This window comes from Cervus canadensis, chromosome 7 (genome assembly GCF_019320065.1).
Source record: "Cervus canadensis isolate Bull #8, Minnesota chromosome 7, ASM1932006v1, whole genome shotgun sequence".
NCBI lineage: Eukaryota > Metazoa > Chordata > Mammalia > Artiodactyla > Cervidae > Cervus > Cervus canadensis.
Window position 1 is genome coordinate 84,201,837 of NC_057392.1, and position 22,852 is coordinate 84,224,688.

General features: G+C 37.9%; 1 protein-coding gene across 1 annotated transcript in view; it reads right to left on the reverse strand.

Annotated features, from left to right (window-relative positions):
• Nucleotides 1-22,852, reverse strand: part of LEKR1 (leucine, glutamate and lysine rich 1) — a 210,219-nt gene that overhangs the window by 20,995 nt on the left and 166,372 nt on the right. The window contains exons 10-12 of the mRNA XM_043473929.1: nucleotides 18,968-19,061; nucleotides 5,707-5,871; nucleotides 748-1,047 (exon numbers count right to left, since the gene is read on the reverse strand). Coding sequence (XP_043329864.1) covers nucleotides 748-1,047; nucleotides 5,707-5,871; nucleotides 18,968-19,061 — 559 coding nt within the window. The remainder of the gene's footprint in view (nucleotides 1-747; nucleotides 1,048-5,706; nucleotides 5,872-18,967; nucleotides 19,062-22,852) is intronic.

Genomic DNA, 22,852 nt, shown 5'->3' on the forward strand with positions numbered 1-22,852 from the left:
GATGGTAACGATAACCCTATATGCAAAACAGAAAAAGAGACACAGAAATACAGAACAGACTTTTGAACTCTGTGGGAGAAGGTGAGGGTGGGATGTTTCAAAAGAACAGCATGTATACTATCTATGGTGAAACAGATCACCAGCCCAGGTGGGATGCATGAGACAAGTGCTCCGGCCTGGTGCACTGGGAAGACCCAGAGGAATCGGGTGGAGAGGGAGGTGGGAGGGGGGATCGGGATGGGGAACACATGTAACTCCATGGCTGATTCATGTCAATGTATGACAAAACCCACTGCAATGTTGTGAAGTAATTAGCCTCCAACTAATAAAAATAATAAATAAATAAATAAATAAAATATACAGTTTAAAATATTAAACAGCAAGTACTCTAAAGATTTCTTTGGCAAAAATGTAATGTTTCAACAAATAAGACATAAATATATAAAGATTTCCAATCTTAGAGGTTTTAAATGGTCATTTGCAACACAGTAGAACTTGCCAAGGAAACCTTAGAGATTACATAGATAAATGTATTATTTATTTTACAGAAAAGGAAGCCAGGTCCAGAGAGGTTAAATGCCTGCCTAGTTAAGGACAGAGCCAGGATATGACCCCAGGTCTCTGACTAATAGTCCAGAACTTTCTGCATGACACCAAGATACATTTCATGTCTTTGTCTGTTTGTTTATTTGTTGAAAGACCAGCACTCTTTCACCAACTGCATTGGTACCATCACCTGCTTCCTACCTCTTTCTGGGACTGGTTGAATTGCTCCATCAGTTGTGTTTGTGCCAGCATTACTCTTTCCAGTTCATCTGACTTCTTTTTCATTTCTTTCCTCAGGTCCTCTGAAACTGAACCATTACCGTCAATTTCCTTCTTCAAACGTGATTCAAATTCTACAACCAAATTTTTAAGGTTTTCAATTTCTTTCTCCTTTAACGCAGATTCTTCAGTATATTGAACATGAGATTCATGGAGTTTTTCTTCAAGAGCAGCGAGTTTCAGTCTTAGATCTTTAGTAGCACCTTCGATTAAGTCAGATATCTGTAAGATAAGCCTTGCATTAGTTTGTAGGTAATAGTCTCTAGGTAGCCACAGAATTCTCTTGGTTTTAAGAGGTTTATTCTAAATAATTGGTGTTTTCATCTGATCTGATGAAAACAAATCTTATGACATATATAGGCCTTCACGATTTTAAAAGTTAAGACTAAGATTTTATTTTTATCACCCAAAATGGAATTGCATTAATCACTTGAACATACTTTGAATTACCTAAATCTTTGTAACTGAACTGAACTGCCAAGGACAACTCAAGTCTTGATCAAGTGCCTGTCTGGACTCATTTTAGGGTGACTTTGGGACCTAGAAATACCTGATGTTTGGGGATGCATGTAGGAGAGCATCATAGCTACAGTCAGTCAGTCAGTTCAGTCGCTCAGTTGTGTCTGACTCTTTGCGACCCCATGAACCGCAGCATGCCAGGCCTCCCTGTCCATCACCAAATCCTGGAGTCCACCCAAACCCATGTCTACTGTGTTGGTGATGCCATCCAACCATCTCATCCTCTGTCATCCCCTTCTCCTCCCACCTTCAATCTTTCCCAGCATCAGGGTCTTTTCAAATGAGTTAGTTCTTCACATAAGATGGCCAAAGTATTGAAGCTTCAGCTCCAAAATCAATCCTTCCAATGAATATTCAGGACTGATTTCCTTTAGGATAGACTGATTGGATCTTCTTGCAGTCCAAGGGGCTCTCAAGAGTTTTCTCCAACACCACAGTTCAAAAGCATCAATTCTTCGGGGCTACAGTCTACTCAAATCATACTAGTAAGGTTTCCTTTGATGTATTTTTTTTTCATCCTTGTATGTGATGATTGAAGGTACCCTAGATACCACACCTTCTATAGTATCCCTGCCCAATAGAACTTTCTTCAGTGACAGAATACATGAGCAAATTTGGAAAACTCAGCAGTGGCCATAGGACTGGAAAATGTCAGTTTTCATTCCAGTCTCAAAGAAGGGCAATGCCAAAGAATGTTCAAACCACCATACAATTGCACCCTCGTTTCACATGCTAGTAAGGTTATGCTCAAAATCCTTCAAGGTAGCTGTCAGCAGTATGTGAACTGAGAACTTCCAGATGTACAAGCTGGAGTTAGAAAAGGCAGAGGAAGTAGAGATCAAATTGCCAACATTTGTTGGATCATAGAAAAAGAAAGGAAACCCCAGAAAAGTATCTACTTCTGCTTCATTGACTATGCTAAAGCCTTTGACTATGTGGATCACAACAAACTGTGGAAAATTCTTAAAAGAGATGGGAATACCAGACCACCTTACCTGCCTCCTGAGAAACCTGTATGTGGGGTCAATAAACAACATATAGAACCAGATATGGAACAATGGACTGGTTCAAAATAGGGAAAGGAGTACCTCAAGGTTGTATATTGTCACCCTGCTTATTTAACTTATATACAGAGTGCATCATGTGAAAGGTGGCCAGATGAAATACAAGCTGGAATCAAGACTGCTGGAGAAATATCAACAACCCCAGATATGCAGATGATATCACTCCAGTGGCAGAAAGTGAAGAGGAACTGAAGTGTTTCTTGATGAAGGTGAAAGAGGAGAGGGAAAAGCTGGCTTGAAACTCAATATTAAAAAAACTAAGATCATGGCATCTGGTCCCATCACTTCACAGTAATAGCTGGGGTAAAAATGGAAACAATGACAGATTTTATTTTCTTGGGCTCCGAAAATCACTGCAGATGGTGACTGCAGCCATGAAATTAAAAGATGCTTGCTCCTTGGAAGAAAACCTATGACAAACCTAGGCAGCATATTAAAAAGCAGAGACATCACTTTGCTGACAAAGGTCCATGTAGTCAAAGCTACGGTTTTTCCAGTGGTCATGTACAGATGTGAGAGCTGTACCATAAAGAAGGCTGAGCACTGAAGAACCTATGCTTTCAAACTGTGGTGTTAGAGAAGACTCTTGAGGGCCCCTTGGACAGCAAGGAGATGAAACCAGTCAATCCTAAAGGAAATCAACCCTGAATATTCATTGGTGGACTGATGTTGAAGCTGAAGCTCCAATACTCTGGCTACTTGATGAGAAGAGCTGACTCATCGGAAAAGACCCGGGTGCTGGGAAAGACTGAAGGCAAAAGGAGAAGGGGACAGCAGAGAATGAGATGATTAGATAGAGTCACAGACTCAGTGGACATGAATTTGAATAGACTCCAGGAAACAGTGAAGGACTGGGAAGCCTGGTGTGCTGCAGTCCATGGGGTTGCAAGAGTCAGACACAACTTAGTGACTGAACAACAAGAAGAAATACTCTGCACCGTCTTATGTGCTAGCTACTACCCGTATGTGACTGTTGATAGTGGTGTGCTGGTAAATACTTCCCTGATAGCTCAGCTGGTAAAGAATCAGCCTGCAATGCAGGAGACCCTGGTTTGATTCCTGGGTCAGTAAGATCCGCTGATAGGGATAGGCTACCCACTGCAGTACTCCTGGGCGTCCCTTGTGGCTCAGCTGGTAAAGAATCCACCTGCAATGCGGGAGACCTGGGTTCGATCCCTGGGTTGAGAAGATCCCCCGGAGAAGGGAAAGGCTACCCACTTCAGTATTCTGGCCTGGAGAATTCCATGGACTATAAAGTCCATGGGGGTCGCAATGAGTCAGACACAACTGCACTGGTAAATATTTAACAATGGATTCACACACACACACACACACACACACACACACACACACACAGAAGTCAAATTTGTATTCAATTTCCATGGTATAAACACTCTCACCATGACCAATTCCAAGCTATGAAGCTGAAATCACTGATCACTGAACTGAAAAGAAATGTTAATAGTAGGCTCTCACTTGCTAGTATGGGCTGTTGCACCCTTGAAATGTGGCAAACATGAGTGAGGAACTCAATTTTCAATTTTATTTAATTTTAATTAATTGAAACTTAAGTAGAAACATAAGTTACTATATTAGACAATGCAGTTCTAGAGGATACCAGAATACTTTGAAAATACACTGCTTCTGAAGGTGGTACCTCCAGACAAAGAGAGGAAAGAACAACTTGAGAAACTTCTCAGTGTCACAGCATGTTTAGAAGGGAAAAGACTGCTTATTTTTCTCCTTAAAAAAAGCAAAACAAATAACACAAAACAGACCAGGAAGAGCAAAGCTGCTTCTGACAAAACATATCATTATTTATGCTACGGATATTGTCATATTATAAATATTAGTACAACAAGAAATCAGGCCATGAAGAATCTGGAAAGCATTTACAGACTAAAGTTCCAAGGATTTTGTGAACCATTACTTAAGAGTTATGTACCCAAAATTTGTTTCAAATGTTAAATTTACATTAACAATAACTTTTACAAGAAACCTATTCACCACAGTTTTTATAAATTAATATTACATTTTCTTCAGTTAACCCGGGGAAGAAGAGGGTCACTTCTGGGTCTGAGCAGTAGTTTCCTTCATCCAGAGGAGAGCTGCCACTGAACAGAGCAGGTTATCTTGGGAAGCAGAGGCTCACAGAGCCATAAACATGCTTTGATTTTATAATAAGGGAGTCAACAGTAAAAGAAAAAAAAATCAAGAGAATTCACTCACAAAATCTGGACTTAGGACTTCTCCTGAAAGACTGTAGCCCTGGCAAGTTGGGGCCTGCCTTTCAGCATTCCCCTGCTGATGGTCCTGGGCCACCTGGGAGAGTAACAGCAGTCACGGGGTGCGGGGAAAAGGGGAGTGGGGGCAGGAGCCGGGAAGTAAGGGCATGTCTAGGACAGGACTGTCCAGAAGAGGAGGAGGGGGCCTTAGGTGAGCCGAGGCTACAAGCTCCCAGGGCATGCTCCACTGTCCCATTGTCCCAAACAGGACTGCACTTATAAACACAAATTCAGAGATTAAATTATTATTAAGAATTTCAAGACAGCATTTGCATGGCATTAAACCTGCAAGGTTTGTATGGGGACCTGTGACACCACATTCACGTGGCTGGCCCTGCCTATTCATAGTGAGCTACTGAAAAAACTGTACCATATCCCCTGTACAACGAAGTGGAGGCCATAAGTCTCATTCAATGCTAATTTACATAAGCTCTTAATGAGTTTATTCAAAATATAACTTTACCACTAGGCCTTGGTTAATATACTCACACAAAAGACACACACTCTACTTTCAGGTCTTATGAAAACAAGGGAACCTTGTCAAAACCTTGCATTTTGTTTAGTGTACATTGTTTAAGAAATTATGGAAGTCTGATATTTAAAAAATATTTCCCCTTCATTCAAAACTAGAATTGAAAATATTTGCAACTAAAGGGGATAGACTTTAGTTGTTGGTAAAATTTTAATTATGTAAAACACATCATTATCTTTTGCTGGACATTTGAGGTATTAGAATATCTAACCATGTTAATTATTAGTTACATAATTTATGCTGTTTTAAAAATACATTTATTTAGTAGGAAAAATTCCATACCTAGCTGGATTATATTCTTATATAATTTATTTCAGTCATTCATTATGGAGAATAGCCAAATCACTCTATCTAAAAATAAGCTATGATGACCACCAGGAAATCCATAGGAGTTAGAAATACAGTGTTGTCCTTAGGAGGAAATAACCAACATCTATAGTTTCAAATCCATTAAATGATGATGAAAACCATAATGACAGACCTTCATTTGTAGTTCTTCTTGTTCTTTCTTGTACTTTTGGATTATTTCTTGGTGTTTTTCCTTTTCAATATCAAGTTCCAGTTTAGCTTCTTCCTTAAAGAGAAGAGCTTGCTCCTGAAATTCAACCAAATGTTGGGCTCTTTCCTTGGCGAGTTCAGCTTCAATCTAGAAAACAGCATTTAACACACATATTATCATAAGTAAATTTAACGCCCTATTATCATAAGTAAATTAAGCTTATTTTCACTCATTTTTTCTCCCAGTTTTGTTGATATAATTGATATACAGTACTATATAAGTTTAAGATGTACACTATAAAGATTTCACTTACATATATCCTGAAGTTATTATCACAAAAGTTTACAGAACATCCATTATCTCATATAGAGATAAAATTAAAGAAATAGAACTTTTCCTTGTGATGAGAACTCTTAGGGTCTAATCATTTAAAAATTCTAATTCTAACATGAATTTTTAAATTCTAATGTTAAAAAAAATCTGACTCAGAACTTGGACCAGAGAAGTTGACCTTGGGTCAAATATCTCCAGATCTTCTAAGACTTTTAAGACCTGTAAAATGAGTAGAGAAGTTAGGACAATATATTATAAGTTTTCAGAAATACTAAAAGCTTAGTCTTCTGTACATTTATAGTGTGAACTCTGTCCTTTGCCAGCAACCCTATAAGGAAAAAAAAAAGAAGAAAAGATTTTGAGGCTCTCACACCAAGTTCTGTTGAAAACTCAAGAGTGGATACAAGGTATACATGCTGATTTTTAAAAAACGGGCCTTTCTTGAAGAGACCACAGACAGTTTTGGAGTCATAGATTATCATTTTAATGAGATTGAGGCCAGAAGGGTGACTGAAAGAAAACATAGTCAGTGATGCCTGTATCCAGATTTTGACTCAGAACCACAGTGCTGGAAGGGACCTTAAAAATCCCCTAGTTCATTTTCTCAAGCTTCCATGAATTGTGGAAGGATAAACAAAGGCTTTGGACTCCGAGTTTAAATCCTGGCTCTAAATCCTGGCTCTGCCACTCTAGCTGTGTGATCCTAAATTGTGACTGTAACCTCTCCTGGTGGGGTTATAACTGATTCCCTTGGGGGTTGTTATGAGGATTATATGAGACGAAACATCTGTGTAAAGCTCTTGCAGGAGCAGGAATTCAATAGTCAGTAGAGATTACTTCTACACCCTGACTTCAATCTCTACCATGGAATCTGCACCAAATGATTATCTGCTCTATGCCTTGACACCACCAGAAACCATAACTCACTCCTTCCCCAGCGGGCACTTCCATTTTCAGACAGCGCTAAGCATTAGGAAGCTTTTCCTTTAGTTGAGCCAACATCTCTCTCCCTGTGGTTTTTAGTCATTGGTTTTGGCTCTGCCTACTCGAGTAAGAGAGAACAAATCCATGAGTACTGGAGTCATTCACGCCTGGGAGTTTATCTAGCGGATTAGAGAAGTGATCCCAGTGACAGGTTGGCTCTAGATTTACATTGTGCCATTATAAATTATTTAGATTATAAATTCTAAGACCAAGTAAATGCAGATAACTTGGGAGAAAAACTGTCAAACCTGACTTACTGTGACTGTGATTCTCAAGCCAGTAAGAGAAGGAGAGAGGTCAACTTGAATTTCTCAAGGGAACACTAAAGCTGGGAAACAGAAAGTTTGCTAAGGAACTTCGCAGGAAGCCCTTTAAATGACATAAAATGTAGATAGAAGACCAGCCTCAGTATGGGGTCAGTGGGGCTTATTGCCCTGGTCATTTGCCTCAAGGCAAAGCACTTATGCTTACACTCACTGCACGGGAGTTGTTTTGGCTCTTTCCTAGATTGTTTGGAGGAAAGAATACCGATAATCATTTAGGCACGTGACAGAATTGTTCAGATAGGTTGCTATCAGGTTGTGAAAAGCAAGGAAAGCCTCAGGGCACTTAGAGAAAAAAGCAGCTGTTCTTCTGAATTTCACCCACTTTTGTTCTTGCCTTCTGGTAGCCACAGAGATACATCATAGGCGCTCAGATAAACTTACCGGAGATCTTGACACAATCCCCTCCCACCTGTTCCTTCCTCAGTGCTCCCTATCTCAGGATGTGCACCACCACCCATGGAGTTATTCAAGTCAGTAACTGGAGCAACTGCCTTTCACACTTCTCTCTCCTTTACCCTCCACACCTAATGCACCATCAAGCCCTGCTCAGTTTGCCTCCAAAAGAGACACTGAATCTATTGCTTTCTCGGCACCTCTTACTATCACCACCCTGGTTGTGGTCACCACCACCTCATGACTGGCCTCCTTGCTTCTGCTCTTGCCTCTCTCCAGCCCCTGATACACAGCAGAGTGTTCTTCACAAACTACACACTGAATTCTTTTATTCCCTCCTGATGGCTTTCCACTGCATTATAAAATCCAAACTCCCATACATTATCTTCTACTAGACCACCACCAGCCCCTATGACACCTTTGCAAGAACCAACCAAGCACATCTTCCTTAGATAAATACAGCCTTGGGCAGGGCCCAGGCCTGGTTTCGGCTCCCTTCTCTCCCCTGGCCTGTGCTGTTATTCCCGGCACAAGCAGGATGCCACGTACGGCAAGCCTGGACGTCTCCAACCTGACTTTCAAACTGTATTTCCCACTTGATTACTGTGCTCTAGCCATGCTGGAATAGATAAGAACACATGCAAGGAGGAAATCAAATACAAAACATTCAGAAAACTTTGAGTTAATAGTCCACAAGATACCTTGACACTATTTTAAGAGAGTAAATAAACATTTTTTGAGAAGCTAAAAAAAAAATTTGTGCTGAGGTACTAAAATGTCAAGTGTTCAAAAAATTTCGCTTGTGTAGTTAATTGGTAGAGCCAAATAGTTATTTCAGGATAGAAAGACATCTTTCAAAATAAGGATTCAAATTAAGAGAAGAAGAACATGCACAAACGAGGTGGGACAGGACGAATTGTAAATTAGGTGACAGAAGGACTTGAGAAGAACTTTTAAAAACAGAAGTTCTTTAAATTATGAGGAAAAGGTCATTTAGCAAATCAGCAGAGTCCCTTGAAGATGAAACAAAGGATGCATTCAAGGGAGGAAAGGGGTTGGCTGACTGGTTGAGTGAGTAGAATGTTCTCTTCTACCTGATCCGGGACGAAAGGGCTCTTTGCCCCTGAACTGTTCCTTGGAATAAACTAGTATAGGAAAGAGGGGAAAAGGAAGGAACAGACAGAGGGTGGGAAAGAAAAAGCACTACAGATAGAAAGGAGAAGAGTGATGTACTGATTTGATTTTTAATTTGTACAACCTGAGGAACAGAAGCAAAGGGATGAACTTCAGGTGGAACCTCTAAGTGTTTAAGGAAGCTGCAATGGCGAGTCAAAAACCATCTGAATGTGTTGACTCTGTAGCAGAGAGAGATGACACTACCGGTTCCTTCCTGACCTGAGGAGTCTGAACAAAACGATGAGCCCGCCAACAATGACTTATTTAAGCTGGTATATTGTCATTGAGAAGATGAATTCATGCAAAATTGTCATGTTTATATTTTCTACATGTTGGTAACAGCTGTTTATTTACAATATCTTAGATGGCAGGACTTATGTTTATGAAAAATAAATAAATTAGGTGATGGTGCATACATAAAATATGAACTGCTTTATATAATAGTAATTCTGATAATCTGAGGAAATTCCAATTTAAAAAAAAAGCATGAATAAAAATATGAGCTCGAGAGTTAGAGTAAAATCAATAGTTGTCTGTGTACACATTCCAGATTTTAGTTCATCCGTATCTTCCTCTAGCTCAACTGTCTCATTCCTGAAGGCCTTCTGAAAACTTCAAAGCATTGAGTATATTGTTTCTTTAAATCCTTTTTGTATTTGTGTTGAAATGCATAACTAGTGCTTTATAATATTTGTTTCTAATACTAATGTGCAAAATGCTGTCTTTTCACTGTTTTCCAGGTGAGATCTTTCTGGCTGATTCTGATATCACTTTCTGTTTGTAGGGAAAGAGCAAATCAGCCAGGATGGTGGTGGGCAGGCTCTCACCATGTCCTTTCACCCTTGCCCCATGTTTTGTAAATAATTATATAACAGTTGAGCTCACTTAAAGCACTGCGCATGCACGTCACAAGGTACTCACTTGGACACTGGCTACCTTTGGTCTGTAAGCATATATAAGCTCCACCTGAAAAAGCCCTTGCAATTATGTTTTGGCTGCGATATGGCGGTGAGGCTGTGTTATGGCTGTGAGGGCTGGGTCCACCACATGAGGAGAGAAGACAGCCTATCTGCTGCTAGTGCTGCTGTGCCAGTCAGGGGAAAATAACTGTGTCTGCAATTCCTACGACTTCTTGAGTTTTCTTCCAGCTTCCCTGCCTGTGCCTTGCCTAGCATGGGTTCAGTGAACATTGCACACAGTGAGATACAGTGAGACACTGTTCATGGAGGCAGACACCATGTTACAACATAATCACTTATTACTTGATGATCCCTTAAAACCAAGGAAATTTCAGATGTCAAGTAGAAATCAGACCACTTGTTTATATTTGATGGACATTTATCATGAAACAAAATATTAATATACCTCCTGAAATGATTATGAGTGAGTGAAAATTGCTCAGTCATGTTGGACTCTTTGCAACCCCATGGACTGTAGCCCGCCAGGCTCCTCTGTCCATGGAATTTTCCAGGCAAGAATACTGGAGTGTGTTGCCATCCCCTTCTCCAGGGGATCTGGCATTGCAGATTCTTTACTGTCTGAGCCACCGGGAAGCCCAAAAACGATTATACTATTTTCTAAAAGTTAGAAACGAATTGTAATTGAAAACTAGTATTTCAGATTATTTCTAAATTAACCACTGAATAACTATGTTATAAAAGTAGATGACTATTCAAACACTAGACTTTGTAATTAAAAATGCAAATGCTAAGGAATCAGACTAAGTATTGAAGTCCTGTCAAGAACTGAGGAAACTCATACGGGCTAGGTTGTATGGTATAGGGCTCTTTTCTCTACTAACTCATTTAATTCTTGCAACAGTTCTGAAAGAACGTATAGTAATTATTGTCCCCACAGTATAGAGTAAGAAATAGGCTCAGAGAAAGTTAGTACCTTCACCGAGATCTTAGAGCTACGCGAGGTGGGGCAGGCTGTGCGCTCAGATGTCTCTGGTGGACTCCATAGCTCAGTGTGGTGAGTTTTCCCACGCACCTTGTTCCCCCCACCACATCTACGTGGCACAGTGGTTAAGGGAATGGAGTTGGTATTTATTTAGTTTCAAAATATTGGGGGATTTTTTTTCCAGATAACTTTCTGTTAATGAATTTCTAATTTAATTCCATTGTGGTTAGAGAAAATACTTTGTATGGCCTGAATTCCTTGTTGTTGCTGTTGTTGTTCAGTCGTTCAGTCATGTCTGACTCTGTACCCCATGGACTGCAGCATGCCAGGCTTCCCTGTCCTTTACTGTCTCTCGGAGTTTGTTCAAAGTCATGTCCAGTGAATTCTTTTAAATTTGTTAAGACATTTACTCCCAGTATATGATCTAGTTTAATAAATGTCCCATGCACACATGAGGAGAATGCATATTCTGCTGTTAAATGAAGAAATCTATAAGTATCAATTAAGTTGTATTTGTTAATATTTCTTAAGAATAAGCTATTTTACTATTTTCCATAGTATATATCCTTAATGGTTTTTCTGGGTATTTTTCCTATCAATTATTGAGAGAGAGCTATTGACATCTCTGACTCTAAGGATTTGTCTATTTCTCCTTGCAGTTCTATCACTTTTTGCTTAATTTTTAAAGTTCTGTTTCTAGGTGAAAAAACATTTAGGGTTAAATGTCTTCTTGGTGAACCAACCCCTTTATCATTATTAAATGACTTTCTTTAGAATCTTCGGTAATATTCTAAATATTCTAATTTCTTTCTGTGAACTCTATTTTGATTATAATGTAGCAACTCTAGTTTCTTTTTCAATCCATTACTTTTAGCCTCTTTGTTAAAATATTTCTTTATATAAAAATACATTTCTTATAGGCAACATATAGTAGAATCTTGCATTTTTAGCCAACATGACCGTCTCTGTCTTTTAATAGGGATATTTAGGTAAGGGCTTGGCAAACTATCGCCCACAGACTAAACTTCAGCCATGCCCATTCATTTGCATATCATCTGTGGCTGCTTTTAAGCTACAGGGGCAGAGTGGAGTGATTGCAACAGAGACTGTATGGTCTAGAAACCAAAAATATTTACTAATTGGACCTTTATAGGAAAAGCTTGCTGATCTCGGGTTTAGACCATTTATATTTAATTTGATTACTGATATGACTAGTTTTAAATCTGTCTTGCTACGTGCTTTCTACTTGACCCATCTCATTGTTTTCCCCTCTTTTTCTGTCTTTTGCATTATTTTAAAATTCAATGTCTAATCCTTTGCTAGTTTATTAGCTGTAACTCTTTGTTCTTCTATTTTTGTAGTTGGTTTAGAGTTTACAGAATATATTTTTAATTTTATGCAGTCTATCTTCTAGTGAAGTATCACTTTATATATTGTATAAGAACCTAAATATTCTCACTACCAAAACAACAAAGATAACTGTGTGAAGAATGTGTTAACTAATCTTATTGTAATTACTTTGCCATATATATGTGTGTATTTGTGTGTGAGACAGAGATCATCATGTTGTACATCATGAACTTACACAGTGTCACATGTCAGTTATAGCTCTATAAAGCTGGGGGAAAAGGGGGGCTGTGGTGGTTGGCTAGGGGATATAACTGGAATGAAAGGATCCCTTCCTCCTTTCCTTAGATCTTCTGCCATTGTTCCCTCCTCACCAATCCCAATCAAGAGTTAGGGGGTCCAGGAACTATTACTCTCATCCATTCAATTCAGGCTTTGGGGATAGAAAGCAGGGTTTCAAGGGTGCAGAGTGGCCCTAGCAGGGCAAAATGAAAGGAATCTGACTCAACCCATGCGGCAGGTGGAGAAATTCTCAGAGAGAAGGGTAATCCGCCAGGAAGACACCCCAGAAGGGTCCACTGTACTTCCCAGCTCATTGCAGTTTGCTCACCTGTTGCCCTATCTCTTGGCCCATCTCTTATCTGGGAACTTCAGGGGATATTTGTTATTTTCCTTTTTTGTAGTGATTCATTCTTCTCCTACTTTCAGTCAATATTATTGAGTGGGATTCTGTTCTGCAAGAATGATCATGTGACCCAGGCCTGAGTGAACCAATATACCCAGTCTTGCCAGCTGTCATGGTTGGTCCAAGACTGAGCGCATGGTTCAGTTAGAATCTGACAGCCACAGTCAGTTTCTTGTTAAGAATGTAGAAGAGTGATGGGAAGCATTGCTGCTCTCTTATTGCCATCAGGAGAGACAACCCTGAGTCTGAAAAAGAAGCCAATCTGGCAGAAAACCAGCTTGAGAGCCCTGAATCCAGCTGTGCCTGAAGGTGGCGCACCACTGAACCCTGCAGTTAAGACAGCCAATAAATTATATTTTCACTTAAAACAAAGAATCTTACAACAGCATACTTCATCTCTCCCTTCCCAGCTATTGTGGTGGTGTTGTCATACATTTTGCTTCTACATGTTATAGATGTCATATTAGATTATTAATTTTTAAAAATAGTCAATCATAAAGAAATTTAAATGATAAAAATATCATACTTATTCACATTGCTACCATTTCTGGTGTTCTGCATTCTTTTGTATAGATCCCTATTTCCATCTGGTATAATTTTTCTTCTGAATAGAGGACTTTTAACATTTCTTATAGTGTGGGTGTACTGGTGATACATTTTTTTCAGCTTTTTCATTCTGAAAGACCTTTCTTTTACCCTCATGTTTTGAAAAATGTTTTCACTTTGTATAGAATTTCTAAGTTAGCAGCTCCCACTGCCACCTCCTCACCCCTGCCCAACCCTTCTTTCAGTATGTTCAGTCCCACTATCTTCTTGCTTACATTGTTTATGATTTTTAAAAAATCTGCTCTCATCCTTATCTTTGCTCCTCTATATGTCTTTTATTCTCTAGCTGCTTTTAAGATTTTTTAATCAACATTTTTGAGCAACTGGATTATAATGTCTCTTGGTGTGCTTGAGCTTTATTGAGCTCCTTGAATCTGTGGGTTTATAGTTCTCATTAAACTTAAAGTTTTTAACCATTATTGCTTCAAATATTTCTTCTGTCCTCTCTTTCCTGTCCCATGGGGAGTCCGATTATACATATATTAGGCCACTTGAATTTGTTTCACAGCTCACTGATGCTCTCTGTTTGTTTGTTCTGAATCTCTTTTATCTCATTGTATAGCTTCTATTGCTGTGTCTTCAGGTTCACTAAACTTTTCTTCTGGAATGTTTAATTTTCCATTAATCCCATCCAGTGTATTTTTCATTTCAGATATTATAATTTTCATCTCTATAAATTCAGTTTAGATCTTTTTTTATATCTTCTACACCTCTTTTTAACATGGTCAATTTTTCCTCTAAAGAATACAGTTATTATAACTGTTTTAATGTCCTTGTCTGATAATTCTAACATCTGTGCCTTTCTGAGTCAATTTTTATTTGTTGATTTTTCTTCTCACTATGAATTCTATTCTCCTATTCCCATACATGGCAATTTTTTGATTGGATGCATTGTGAATTTTACTTTGTTAAATGCTGGATATTTTGTATTCTCATAAATAATCTTGAATTCTTTTCTGGGAGCAGTTAAGTTTCTTGGAATCGGCCTGATATTTTTTAAGGTCTCCCTTTTAAAATTTGTTAGGCAGACCAGCTCAGCATTTAGTCTAGGGCTAATTATTCCCTACAATTCATGCAAGACCCTTCTGAGAACTTTACCCAGTCCCCTGTGAATTGTTGGCTTTCCAGCCTGGCTGGTGAGAACAGACATTATTATTGACCTCATGTAAGTATTTGGTACTCTTATCTCTAATCCTTTCAGATCCATCTCCCTGGCTCTAGGTAGTTTCCCCATATATATGCATGGGTCACATATACTTAATGGGGATTCTTTGCAGATATCCAACATTCTTTCTCTGGGCAGCTCTCTCCTGAGAACACTCAACTGTGAATTCTAGCTACATTGATCTCCCTGGACTCTTAGCAAGGTCTCCTCAACTCAGAATCTGCCAAACTCCACCTGGATTCCCATTCCACCATAGCCTTAAATCTATTTCAAGGTACTAAGTTAGAGTAATGATAGGGGTTACCTTGCTTGTCTCTTATCTCTAGGAATCACTGTCCTTCTCTGCCTGATGTCCAGAGTCTTGAAACCATTGTTTTCTATCTTTTCTCCAGTGTTTTAGTTGTTTCAGAAAGGAGGGTGAATCTGGTTCCTATTAGTCCACCTAAGTCAAATACAGACATGTTGGACTTTGTGTTTAGCTCTCAGTTTTTGAAGGTGGAGGGGTTGTATCAGTTCTCAATTCCTGGCTATATGAACTTGACAAATTATCTGACTTCTCCGAGTCTTATTTTTTTCTATGTGCAAATGGGAATAATAATGTTAGAGTGATTAAGATTACATTGATGAAAAGCATTCAGCACAAGGCTTGACATATAGTAAACATGTTAATAATGGAGACTATTTTTATTATCTAGATTAAGGGTTTAAATCAGATGATCTTTGCAGGCTATTCTGATCTAAAATTTTATGATTTTATTAATTCAATTTTGGAAATTATTAATACATAGTACAATTTAAAGAATTAAAGTGTACCCTCAATATTCATTTTAGCCATATATTTATTATACATAAAGGAAAATTGATACTTTTTAAAACAACAACTTTATTCCTGTAAAATTTTATTTTATAACTTGTTTCTTATAAATTTGATTAACAGTACACTGAAATACATTAGGAATTACTAGGTCATTTGTCTCTTCTATTTTAAAGAAGAATTTGAGATTTTCTTTGCCTCCCCCTTTAATGCTGAAATTGATTATTTCTTGAAGTAAATTTTTTCTCCCATTCACTTATTGAGGAAGTAAGGTTTTGTTTATTTTAATTATTGGTTTCTACAAGCTCTGTGTATTGTTTAAAATGAGGTCAATAGTATAATTGAAAATGTCCCATAATGTGATGTTTTAGTAATAATCCAAGAAAATATTTGATTGGAATTTGTTTAGGGCACTACAAAGTGATAGGCAGTAAGTGACTATCACTCATTGTAAGCAGTTTGGCTGTAGGAAATTTTTTAATTACAACATTTTAACTGAAAAGTACCAACACTGTATTTGGAACCAATTTAAAATGTTCAGCCTGCACATTAATTTGCTTTCTTGACATCAAAGCAATACTTGAAATAAACAAAAATCCATGACAATTAGTAAATACTCAGTTATTTTAAAATGTGCCATCCTTGTTGCGTAGCAACTATTGATTCTATTATGTGCTTTTTACATACTCTAAAATAATTAAGCACAGGAATAAATTGCTATCTACTTGTTTTTGAATGTTAAAAGCATTTAAGTTATGAAGTTTGTTCTAATATGTGTATTATATATTTGTAAAGGGAACATTTCATTCCTACGCAAAGGCACAGTGACCCAAGAAAGAGATGACAATGTCATATTAGTGATTCTTCTTTCTCATGAGAGGACTTTCAGGGAACTTTTTATTCATAGTCTCGATAACTAACACAGCCAAGGGTAATTATCATTCATTGGCTTTACTGGCCTGGATCCTGATTTACTGCTAAACTAAATGATAAAATTTATTAACAAAAAGTCATGTCCTCTCAAAAAATGAAATATCCATTTATATTATAGAAAATTATATGAGCCAAATACATCTATGATGTAATTAATTTATTAGAAAGATATCCATGATCTTAATAAGAATAAGAACCTTATATAGATTTATTTTCATCAACAAATTAACTTAGATAAAGCAAGAGCACACACTTCTATGGTCAGATGCTAACACTAACTTGGTCTGCGTGCTGTGTTACACTTTAGGCGCAGGGGGCGCTGAGCAGCAGTACTAGAGTGGATCCTAAATGCTGAGACTTCTCCACTGGATTAATATCTGAAGGATGTTGGTGATGTGTGATCATGGAGACGAGGAACTCCTACACAAGCAAAGGCAGGAAAGCTCACTCACTCAGTCGAAGAGGAACTAAGGAGTTTGAGGGAAAGATCTGTGAATCTCTACGAACATTACTTCCATCAGTGAAATTTCTTTCTTTCTTTCTTTTAATGTCTATCTATTTATTTACTTGGCTGTGTGGAGTGTCAGCTGTGGCATGCAAACTCTTAGTTGCAGCATGTGGGATCTAGTTCCCTAACCAGAGGTCGAACCCGGGCCCCTGCATTGGGAGTGTGAAATCCTAGTTACCGGACTACCGGGGAAGTCTCTATCAGTGAAATTTCTGACTCACAAGATGGGACCAAAAAGAAAAGGATGAAATGTTTATAATATGTCTTTATACATATAGTCAGGGCTTTCCAGGTAGCTCAATGGTAAAGAATCTGCCTGCTGATGCAGGAGATACAGGTTCAATCCTTGGGTCGGGAAGATCCCCTGGAGGAGGAAATGACAACCCACTCCAGTACTATTGCCTGGAGAATCCCATGGACAGAGGAGTCTGGCGGGTTACAGTCCATGGGGTTGCAAAGAGTCAGACACGACTCAGTGACTGAGCGTGCACGCATACATATAGTCAAACTACTCTTCAAAGAGTTGTAATTTCTAGTCCCTTAAAGAGTACGAATGAAAGACTGTCTAATGACCTTCATCACATGACAAAACAGAAGCCGTAAAAAAAATCTCTCATTGCTTTAATTTGAATTTTTTGGATTTTTATTAACAGGTAGGCAGATCATCTTTTCACAATTATGAACATGGATTGGTAAGGATATGGGAAGTGAATAAGAATAGATTAGCCAAATGAGGCAAATACTGAGGCTAGTACACTGAGGCTAAAAAATATATTTAAAGAATTAAAGGGGTATGGTTTTTAGAGAATGAGGAGAAGAAAAGCCTATGCCACAAAATAAGGTAAGAATGAGATATATAGTCCATATTCTCAGATTTTCATTGTTGCCCATATGGAACTGCTGTCATAGTGATCATTTCTGTTGTAGCCTGAATGTGTTACAACACATCCCCAAACAACAAGGGAAGGGAGGCTGATTTACAGAGGGCCAGACTGGATGTGACCAACTGTGTGAAGGCTGGAAACCAAAGTGACAAATTTAGAATTGACCTGAGCCAGCAACAACACCTAGAAGATTTCATTTGTGGATGGCAGAGTGGGAGATTCCAGGTGGAGATGTTAGTTTGAAAGTGGCCACTGCTTGTTGCTTAGGGTTACAAGTTACAAGGTCTAGTCACCGAGGAGAAGAATCTAATGATAACCAGTCTGTTGGGACTTCAGTCAAGTTATCTGAATTTCAGTAGCCAGCTCTAGTTCTGATGTATATGTGGGACATAATCAGAAAACTGAGACAGAAGGCTACAGCTAGAATTAGGTTCTGGTAGGGGAAGAGACACAGCTGGTTGCAGAGGTTTCAGCATAGTATGCATGATAAAGCCAAGGGATCAGTCAAAAAATATCAGTAGTTTATAACAGGGAGATGATGTCTAGCCTTAATGACTAGAGCTGTATAAGGCCTGAGAAAGCAGAAGCTAATAATTTTTAAAGTATAATTTGTATTCTTTAAAGTTATGAAAGAAATACATCCTCACTGCTGAAAATTTGAAAATATAGAAAACTCTGAAGACAAAAATCAAAGAAAAAGTTTTTCATACTCTAAAAGCAAACATTTTCTTTGTAAATAGTGAGCTTAATACTTATTTTACTGCCAAAAGTTCATAACTGAATAATTTTAAGTCACTGTTCATTCTCTTTTATTATCTTCTTAAAGGCAGAGAAACTGTAAGAATCAATTAATATTCCCCTGTTTTTAAGGTAATGGTTAAATACAGATTCTGTCATTTTATGGGGAAAAAACAGTAAATAGTTAAAAGTAAAAATTATGCTTTTATAAGAGAACAAAAAGCTATCTTAAACTTACAAGGTTTCAAATTCTAATTTTACCTTTTAATTTCCTACTTGTCTAATATTTTGGAAAAAAACATATATCATAAGCATGTTTGGTCTAGGAAGTTCCAGGAATCAAAGGTGTGCATAGAAGCAAATAAACCTATTTGAAATAGTCTGGCAAATGGACAGAATTTTTAAAAAGCAAATAAGACACATACTGCTGAAAGTCACATTTTCGTTACCTTCTCCCTCCAGTTATCATCATTCAGCAGCTTCTGTCTAAGGGTTTCCTGCAGCTGCTCGATACTTTTCTGATGTGAAATCAGCATCAACTCCCTGAAAACCATAAACACGACAAATGAGTCGAGACACACCCATAACACTCTTCCTAAATTACAATTCCTGGCTCTAGAGATCATTTCACAACTCAATCTGTTTATTCTTCCCCTTAGAAAAAAACATATGATATTTCATACCATTTTAACTGTTAACAGCAATTTAAAAATATTGGCAACAAGGTCAGGGTTTATTTTTGCTTAATAAGTATTATTATTTTTATATGAAACAGCAACAACATATGTAGAGTCACAAATATAATAAAATACTATACATTGTGGTTCCAAAGTTTCTGACTAAATTTTGACACTAGACAATAGATAATATTTTGTTTCTTTAAAAAAGGAAAATATGCTGGGATATGCCACAAAATCAGCACATTTTTGGTTTCTGCTAGATTTATTTTCTTTTCATTTATTTCAAGTGCTAATAGGAACAAACCGAATTAAGTAAAGGGTAATGTCTGAGATGTAGCATAGTATAAAACATCATAGAATATAGGAGAGAAAACACAAAGAACACTTTAATCTTTTAATCCAGGTAATTGGATCTTAAAGCTAAGTTTGTGACCCTCTGAGTGGAAGCAAGTGTGAGAGATTTATGAGAACATTCACAGGGGCACTGAAATTAAGCCTTTAAATATTATACTTTAGTTCAGTCGCTCAGTAATGTCTGACTCTTTGCGACCCCATGGACTGCAGCACACCAGGCTTCCCTGTCCATCACCAGCTCCTGGAGCTTGCTCAAACTCATGTCCATTGAGTCAGTGATGCCATCCAATGGTATCATCCTCTGTCGTCCCCTTCTCCTGCCTTCAATCTTTCCCAGCATCAGGGTCTTTTCTAATGACCCAGTTCTTCATATCAGGTGGCTAAAGTATTGGAGTTTCAGCTTCAACATCAGTCCTTCCAATGAATATTCAGGACTGATTTCCTTTAGGATGGGCTGGTTGGATCTCCTTGCAGTCCAAGGGACTCTCAAGAGTCTTCTCCAACACCACAGTTCAAAAGTATCAATTCTTTGCCACTCAGCTTTCTTTATAGTCCAACTCTCAAATCCATACATAATTACTTGATAAACCATAGCTTTGACTAGACGGACCTTTGTTGGCAAAGTAATGTCCCTGCTTTTTAATATGCTGTCTAGGTTGGTCATAGCTTTTCTTCCAAGGAGAAAGTGTACTTTTAATTTCATGGCTGCAGTCACCATCTGCAGTGATTTTGGAGCCCCGAAAAATAAAGTCTCTCACTGTTTCCATTGTTTCCACATCTATTTGCCATGAAGTGATAGGACCAGATGCCATAATCTTAGTTTTTTGAACGTTGAGTTTTAAGCCGGTTTTTTCACTTTCCTCTTTCACTTTCATCAAGGGGCTCTTTAGTTCTTCTTTGCTTTCTGCCATAAGGGTGGTGTCATCTGCATATCTGAGGTTATTGATATTTCTCCTGGCAATTTTGATTCCAGCTTGTGCTTCATCCAGTCCGGCATTTCGCATGATGTACTCTGCATATAAGTTCAATAAGCAGGGTGACAATATACAGCCTTGACATACTCCTTTCCCGATTTCAAACCAGTCTGTTGTTCCATGTCCAGTTCTATCTGTTGCTTCTTGACCTGCATACACATTTCTCAGGAGGCAAGTCAGGTGGTCTGGTATTCCCATTTAAGAATTTTCCACAGTTTTTTGTGATCCACGCAGTCAAAGGCTTTGGCATAGTCAATAAAGCAAAATTAGATGTTTTTGTGGAACTTGCTTGTTTTTTTGATGACCCAACCTGCCTGTGGCTCAGTTGGTAAAGAATCCGCCTGCAATGCAGGAGACCTGGGTTCAATTCCTGGGTTGGGAAGATCCCCTGGAGAAGGGAAAGGCTACTCAGTCCAGTATTTAATATTATACCATAAGTTGCGGCAAAAGCATGCCTTTTGGTCAAGGATCCCCCACCCCCTTCTATAATCACCATAACCCTTCTTATTTTCTATGTAAGTGATTCTTCTCCATTGCTTATTCCTCTTTCTAATCCCTTTGCTTTTCATCATCATCCTCTTTCTCAGATTTGTGACTTTCAATTATAACTTTCTGTTAAACATCTCCACTCTGATGAACCATCAACACTAAAGATTCCACATGTCAAAAAAGAAATTAATCATCATCTCCAACAATGTTGCCTTTCCTTTGGACTTCTGAAAGCTTCAACAATCAAAATCTTTAGCATGTTAATTTTATATCCTGCACTTACTATATTCATTGATTAGCTCTAGTAATTTTCTGGTAGAGTCTTTAGGTTTTCTATATAGAGGATCATGTCATCTGCAAACAGTGAGAGTTTCACTTCTTCTTTTCCTATCTGGATTCCTTTTACTTCTTTTTCTGCTCTGATTGCTGTGGCCAAAACTTCCAACACTATGTTGAACAGTAGTGGTGAGAGTGGGCACCCTTGTCTTGTTCCTGATTTCAGGGGAAATGCTTTCAATTTTCACCATTGAGGGTGATGCTTGCTGTGGGTTTGTCATATATAGCTTTTATTATGTTGAGGTATGTTCCTTCTATTCCTGCTTTTTGGAGAGTTTTAATCATAAATGAGTGTTGAATTTTGTCAAAGGCTTTCTCGCATCTATTGAGATAATCATATGGTTTTTATCTTTCAATTTGTTAATGTGGTGTATTACATTGATTGATTTGCAGATATTAAAGAATCCTTGCATTCCTGGGATAAGGCCCACTTGGTCGTGGTGTATGATTTTTTAAATATGTTGTTGGATTCTGTTTGCTAGAATTTTGTTAAGGATTTTTGCATCTATGTTCATCAGTGATATTGGCCTGTAGTTTTCTTTTTTTTGTGGCATCTTTGTCAGGTTTTGGAATTAGGGTGATGGTGGCCTCATAGAATGAGTTTGGAAGCTTACCTTCATCTGCAATTTTCTGGAAGAGTTTGAGTAAGATAGGTGTTAGCTCTTCTCTAAATTTTTGGTAGAATTCAGCTGTGAAGCCATCTGTCCTGGGCTTTTGTTTGCTGGAAGATTTTTGATTACAGTTTCGATTTCCTTGCCTTGGATGGTCTTAAGATCTTCTATTTCTTCCTGGTTCCAGTTTTGGAAAGTTATACTTTCAAGAATTTGTCCATTTCATCCAAGTTGTCCATTTTATTCGCATAGAGCTGCTGGTAGTAGTCTCTTATGATCCTTTGTATTTCAGTGTTGTCTGTTGTGATCTCTCCATTTTCATTTCTAATTTTGTTAATTTGGTTCTTCTCTCTTTGTTTCTTAATGAGTCTTGCTAATGGTTTGTCAATTTTGTTTATTTTTTCAAAAAAACCAGCTTTTAGCTTTGTTGATTTTTGCTATGGTCTCTTTAGTTTATTTTGCATTTATTTCTGCCCTAATTTTTAAGATTTGTTTCCTCGCTAACCCTGGGGTTCTTCATTTCTTCCTTCTCTAAATTGCTTTAGCGTGTAGAAGTTAGGTTATTTATTGGCTTTTTTTGTTTCTTGATGAAGCTGTAATGCTATGACCTTCCCCTTAGCACTGCTTTTACAGTGTCCCATAGGTTTTGGGTTGTTGTGTTTTCATTTTCATTCATTTCTATGCATATTTTGATTTCTTTTTTGATTTCTTCTATGATTTGTTGGTTATTCAGAAGCGTGTTATTTAGCTTCCATATGTTTGAAGTTTTAACAATTTTTTCCTGTAATTGAGATCTAATCTTACTGCACTGTGGTCAGAAAAGATGACTGGAATGATTTCAATTTTTTTGAATTTTCCAAGACCAGATTTATGGCCCAGGATGTGATCTA